Source organism: Cebus imitator, unplaced genomic scaffold (assembly GCF_001604975.1).
Source record: "Cebus imitator isolate Cc_AM_T3 unplaced genomic scaffold, Cebus_imitator-1.0 Scaffold132, whole genome shotgun sequence".
In the NCBI taxonomy this organism is placed as follows: Eukaryota; Metazoa; Chordata; class Mammalia; order Primates; family Cebidae; genus Cebus; species Cebus imitator.
In genome coordinates this window covers 5,027,744-5,034,587 of record NW_016107447.1, presented here as the reverse complement: position 1 = coordinate 5,034,587, position 6,844 = coordinate 5,027,744, and the positions used below count along the sequence as shown (strand labels likewise).

General features: G+C 49.5%; 1 protein-coding gene across 1 annotated transcript in view; it reads right to left on the bottom strand.

Annotated features, from left to right (window-relative positions):
- The window catches only part of LOC119473103 (somatomedin-B and thrombospondin type-1 domain-containing protein-like), a 26,995-nt gene extending 22,271 nt beyond the window's left edge, over nt 1-4,724 (bottom strand). The window contains exon 1 of the mRNA XM_037743041.1: nt 4,411-4,724. Coding sequence (XP_037598969.1) covers nt 4,411-4,546 — 136 coding nt within the window. The 5' untranslated portion in view covers nt 4,547-4,724. The remainder of the gene's footprint in view (nt 1-4,410) is intronic.
- Between the last annotated feature and the right edge of the window lie 2,120 nt (nt 4,725-6,844).

Below are 6,844 nucleotides of genomic sequence, written 5' to 3'. Positions count from 1 at the left end.
AAAAAAAAAAAAAAAAAAAAAGAATACATTTCTGGCCTGTCCCCTGAAATCCCTCAGTGGTTCCCATTAATTATTGGGGGGATTCGCAAAAGGCCTTTTTTGATAGTGGACTATAGATGGAGACTGTCCCAAGCTCAGCGCCTCAAATTCTAGATTTTCCTGCCACTCGTCCACAGTTATTTACTGCGCCCTCCTCCTATTTACTGTCTCAGCACACTTTACCCAAAGTTTCCCAAAGCACGAGGTCTCCCACAGCTCAGTAATACCCTCCCAGCCTCCTTTCCCCAGCTTCTGGTAACACCACCTCAGTTTCCTTTTGAGGACCCAAACCCTCCCCGCTCTCAATCCACATGGTTTGGACGGGGCTGATCTCACCCTCTCATTCCTAGTATGAGGCATGTGACCCCGACATGGCCAGTTAATATATTCCTTCTCCCTAGGCTCAGTGATTGATTGGGTCAGCAATGAGCATTTAATCCAAACTGGGCCCATGAGAACCAGCCCTGGGATTTTGGCTGGAACTGGGGAAAGATGCTCTCTTAATCCACTAGGGATGGCAGTTTAGAGCTAATATCTTTGAGCAATATCTTTGCTACCACTTGGTGACAGCATGCCTGTGAATGAAGTTAACACAAGAAAAGCCAAAGAATGGAAAGAGAGTCCTGATGACATCCTTGGTGCCCCTGAATCCAGTCATGCCTGAAGCTCCAGAATCCCTGGGTTGTCTTTCAGTTACGTAAGCCATAAATGTCTTTGTCAGTTTAAGTTAAATTGTGTCACAACCGTAAGAGTACTAACTCTACAGGAAACACGTTAAGTGGGGACATCAACCCATACAGGGTTGAGATGAGAGTTAAGACGTATAAAATACATGGAAACATTCTGTAAATAACTTGGAAAATGTAGTGGTGTCTATCCTTCAAGGCCTTACTAATCACTCCAGCCCCACTCTCTCCCCACCTCCACCCCATCCTCATCAATCATTTCCAAGCTTCACCTTGCTCAGACTGAAATTATTTATTCCTTTCACAACTACCTTGTCTCCCAAAAATAGACAGTAAGCTGGAGGGGTACCAGAGCTCCTCCAGCCTTGCTTCCAGCCCCAGTGCTTCTAGCTGAGCTGAGCACAGTAGGTGGCCACCAATTTTAATTGAGGTTGGGCATGGTGACTGACACCAGTTTTGGGAGGCTGAGGCTGGAGGATAGCTTGAGCCCTGGAGCTCGAGACCAGCCTGGGAAAGATGGTAAAACTCCATCTCTACAAAAAAAAATTTTTAAATTAGCTGGGCATGGTGGCCCACACGTGCAAGCCCAGCTACTCAGGAGGCTAAGATAGGAGAATCACTTGAGCCTGGGAGACAGAAGTTGCAGTAAGCCATAATCGCACCACTGCACTCCAGCCTGGGTGACACAGTGAAACCCTGTCTTGAAAGAAAGAAAGGAAAGAAGAAAGAAAGAAAGAAAGAAAGAAAGAAAGAAAGAGAGAGAGAGAGAGAGAGAGAGAGAGAGGGAGGGAGGGAGGGAGGGAGGGAGGGAAGGAAGGGAAGGAAGGGAAGGAAGGGAAGGAAGGAGGAAGGAAGGAAGGAGGAAAGAAGGAAGGAAGGAGGAAAGAAGGAAGGAAGGCAGGAAAGAGAGAGAGAGAAAGAATGAAAGAAAGAAAAAGAAAAAGAAAGGAAGAAGGAAAGAAGGAAGGAAAGAAAGAGAGAGAGAGAGAGAATGAAAGAAAGAAAGAGTTTTAATTGAACTAAAGGAGGAAGATGTCAAGATGTCCCCTTTCACCTGTAAAGTCAACCTTCCCTCTCCTAACATTCTGAGTCTCTTTCATCTGTGAGCTGCCACACAATATTGATGTCTGGAGTCAGACTGCTGGGGTTCAAAAAATCCCAGATCTGCTGTTTACTAGCTGTGCAACCCAGAACAGGTCACTTAACCTCCCTGGGCCTTAGTTCCTCATCTGTAAAATGGACATGATAACACTGTTTCATAGAGTTATTATGAGGCTTAAATGAGACAATTTACTGAAAGCACTTAAAATAGTGCCGTCCTGACACTTGGTATTTAGTAAATGTTAGGTTTGTTGTTTGGGGATTTTGTTTGCTTGTATTTTAAGTCATCTTCAACATTGCCCTCTACTACACTCAATCACTGAAGGTGGTCGACCGTATCTCCTAAAAATAGCTCATGGATAAAGCAAATAGTTCTCTCCATCTTTTGCCTCCTAACTGGTCCCCACATCCCCTCCTGCCTGCTCCCCTGGGAGATGGAAAGTGAACTTTTCTCTGCTTGTTCACAAGTCCCTCCCCCAGATAAGGGGGCGGATCCCAAAATAGCAAAACAAAGGTGAAAGCAAAGCTTTAAGGTTCCTGGATCCTCCAGCCCTAGCTCCATATAGAAAGGAAACCTCTTGGGAGAGGATGACATTGTGTGATTCTGTAGGCGTCGGTCAGACTGTGGGAAAATATCACTGATGCCTTTGCCTGGACCCCCAGTCCTGGGGCCCCCACTCCTGCGCTGTGGCAGGGGAGCCCCTGTGGGTGGTGCTAACCCAGGACTTCAGTTCCAATCTGCACAGACCTGCAGCTGCATGGGCTCTGAATGTGGAAAGCCAACCCGTACAAAAGGACTCCCAGGCAGTCCTTCCTTAAATTTAATCTGGAAGGAGTTCTTACTTGCCTATGGCTTGAGAAGACACCACATCCAAAAGTACATCTCACTGCTGCCTGATTTTCCAACATTTGTGACTCTTGGGAGCAAGGAGCTGGAAGACTCAGAATCAGACCCAGGTCTTCCACCGGCTAGGAATCCTTGACTGGCCAAAGCCCTCCCCTCTCTGAGCCTTGCTTTTCTTGGCTGCTAAACACAGACATTATTACATACCTGAACCCCAGAGGGCTAGGAGAATGTATTTAGTTTCAAGCAGACATCCAGCCCAGTTCCTGGGCACAGAGGGGTAGTTGATTAACAGATGTTAGGTCTCTTACATTTTTATTTATTTTATTTTCAGGTTTGAACCAAAGCTCAAGGTATATTTACTTATTTTTGAGACATGGCCTCACTCTGTCACCCAGGCTGGAGTGCAGTGTTGCAATCATAGCTCACTGCAGCCTCAACCTCCTGGGCTCAAGAGATTCTCCCACCTCAGCCTCCTGAGTAGCTGGGGCTACAGGCAGGTGCCACCACTTGAGGCTAATTTTTATTTTATTTTATTTTTTAGAGACTGGGTCTCCCAATGTTGCCCAGGCTGGTCGTGAACTCCTGGCCTCAAATGATCCTCCCGCAGCCTCTCCAAGTGTTGGGATTACAAGCATGAGCCACTGTGCCTCACCCATTATGAATTTTTTTTTTAAAGCTTTAAACATGAATTCCTGAAGGAAGCGCTAGTGAGATCACAGGGTAGAGGAGCCCAACCACTTTCCTCCCTGACATTAGAAAGTCGGGTCATATCCACTTTACAGGGTGACAAAATTTAGAGTTTTTTGTCTCCAGTGGGTATGAAATCTTTACTTCTGGTATTTAAAAAGGAGAGAGAGCCAAGCATGGTGGTGCGTGCCTGTCATCCAGCTACTTGGAATGCTGAGACAAAAGGATCGCTGGAGCCCAGGACTCCGAGGCTGCAGCGAGTGATGATCGCACCACCGCACTCCAGCCTGGGTGACAGAGCAAGACTCCAGCTCTAGAAGAAGGGGGTGGGGGTGAGGCAGCGTCCTTTCCACTAATGACTCAACTAAAATAGCTCCTAATTTCAGAGCGCCTTGGTTACCACTCGAGAGGAGTGCTTGAACTCCTTTGGTGGCCACCGCCAGCACGCGGACCACAAAGGGACTTCACCCTGCGTATCTATCAGGCACCTCGGCCTCTGGCCCAGCCTGTCGGAGTTCTAACCAGCTTGGGCACCCTAGTTTTGGAATCACTCAGCCCGTTCCGCCTCCGCTTTGAGCATCCTTCCACCCCTGCACTCCAGGTGTCAGCCCTTTCCTCGGTTTCTCGTCACCTTCTCTATTCACCTTGTGACCCCTCCGCCTGAAAGAAGCCTAAGACCGCCTCCTCCCTCGCAGTTCTGTGGCCCCACGCCCATCCCCCAGCTAGGGCTCTCAGATAAAATACAGGATTCCTAGTTAGATTTCAATTTCAGAAAAACAACCAATAATTTTTTAGGGTAAGTATATCCCATGCAATATTTAGGACACATTTTTCTTATCTGAAATTCTAGTTTAACTGGGTATGCTGTATTTTGATTTGCGAAATCTGGCACCCGACCTCAACCCAAGAGCCTCCCTCCCCTCGAAGCCCTCCAAGCTTCACGACCCCCCACCCCTCACTGCGTGCGTCCCTTCCTCCCTAGCGCCAGGTGCTCTCCTTCCTGCCTGCGCCTCTTGCGCCCATTTCCCTTCCACCCGCTGCGTCCCATACCTGGGCTGAGTCCCCCACCTTCCTGTAGTCCTTCAAGTCCTGTGCGCGGTCCTTGTGTTTCGCCTCCAAAACACCCCTCAACTCTCCACGAGTCCCTCTCCTTCAGGTCCCCCGAGATGAGCGTGCCCAGGTTCATACCCTGCGCGTCTTCCTCCTCTCGCAACGCCACAGCCTGTGCTTCCCCTTTGGGTCCTGAGCGTCTGAGTCCCTTCTTGCCCGCGCGACCCCCTGCACGTTCCGTCTGCCCCGCGGCGCACCCTTCCAGTCCCCAAGCGTCCCGCGCATGCTAGTGTGCCCCCTCCAAGCCCAGAGCCCCCCTAGGTGCTGGGCTCCCATCCTCCGCGCATCCCCTTCCCCAGCTCCCCTCCGCTCGGAGCGCTCCTCTAGTGCCTTGCCCTTTCCCAGGCGCACCTGGGCAGACGCGGGTAGTCTGGGCAGCAGTCCCGCGCCGCGCCGCCCTCTTGGTCGCAGAAGCAGCGCGGGGGCAGGCGGGCGACACACAACGGGTCACGGCTGGAGCAGCAGCGGCCCAGCGCGGCGCAGCCCTGCCAGGGCTGGAGCAAGCCCGGCGGACCCCGCTCCCAGGCCTCCGCGGCCACCGCGGCCAGGGCGAGCCAGGGGGACAGGATCTGCTCCACGCCACGCGGGCCCATGGCCGCGCTCAGGCTGGGTACCAGGACGCCAACGGGGACAGATCCTGTACAGCCTGCCTTGAGTTGGAGGCGGAAGCTCCCAGACCCGATCCCTCCTCGGACCCACCTCCTACCTGTCACCGAACTGGTAACACCCTGATTCGTACCGTCCAAACTTTGGGCAGCTCTTTGTAGTGGTGAAATCCCAAGATAATGGCCATAATAACCTCAACAACTTTGCAGAGTTCCCCATCAGAAGACAGGGCGAAACAGAGGTCATCAAGGAAGTATACTGCATCATGATAGAATAACAATGGTGTATTGTTACAGCAATAATAACAGTAATAGCCACTACGTTATTAATTACGATAGCAAAAATATCAACAGTAACTGCTAATATTATTAAAATACTAGTAATAGCCATAACAATTGCCAGGGAACCAGGATCTATGTGTCATTAGTATTGCCCAACCCTGAGTCCCTTTGGGACTCTTTCATTTTTTTCACCATATTCCTACCACCTTGGTTATTATTTCCCGGATGTTTCTCTTTAAATGGAATTGCTTTTTTAATTATTTATTTATTTATTTATTTATTTATTTGAGACGGAGTTTCGCTCTTGTTACCCAGGCTGGAGTGCAATGGCGCGATCTCGGCTCACCGCAACCTCCACCTCCTGGGTTCAAGCAATTCTCCTGCCTCAGCCTCCCGAGTAGCTGGGACTATAGGCGTGCGCCACCATGCCCAGCTAATTTTTGTATTTTTAGTAGAGACGGGGTTTCACCATGTTGACCAGGATGGTCTCGATCTCTTGACCTCGTGATCCACCCGCCTCGGCCTCCCAAAGTGCTGGGATTACAAGCGTGAGCCACCGCGCCCGGCCTAATTTTTTATTTTTTATTTATTTATTTTTGAGACGGAGTCTCGCTCTGTCACCAGGCTGGAGTGCAATGTCCCAATCTTGGCTCACTGCAACCTCTGCCTTCCGGATTCAAGCAATTCTCCTGCCTCAGCCTCCCGAGTAGCTGGGACTACAGGTACGCGCCACCGCCCAGCTAACTTTTGTATTTTTAGTAGAGACAGGGTTTCACCATGTTGGCCAGGATGGTCTCCATATCCTGACTTCGTGATCCACCCTCCGCAGCCTCCCAAAGCTGATGTTATTACAGGTGTGAGCCACTGTGCCTGGCCAAATGGACTTGCTTTTTAAACTTAAAATAATTTTATTTTTTTAAATGCCACATCACTCAAGAGAATCAGAAAACAAACCCACAGACTGGGAAAAATTATTTGCAAAAGACACACCTGATAAAAAACTGCTGTCCAAAATATATAAAGAACTTTTAGAACTCAATAACAGGAAGACAAAAGACCTCATTTAAAAATAGGCAAAAGAGGCCAGGTACTATGGCTCACATCTATAATCCCAGCACTTTGGGAGGCCAAGGAAGGTGGATCACCTGAGTTCAGCAGTTTGAGACCAGCCTGACCAACATGGTGAAACCCCATCTCAACTAAAAATACAAAAAAAATAGCCGGGTGCGGTGGCTCATGCCTAGCATTTTGGGAATCCTAGCATTTTGGGAGGCTGAGGTGGGTGGATCACCTGAGGTCAGGAGTTCAAGACCAGCCTGGCCATCATGGCGAAGCCCCATCTTAAAAAAAAAAAAAAAAAAAAATAGCCAGGCATGGTGGCGTATGCCTGTAATCCCAGCTACTCCGGAGGCTGAGGCAGGATAATCGCTTGAACCCAGGAGGGGGAGGTTGCAGTGAGCCAAGCTTGCACCATTGCACACCAGCCT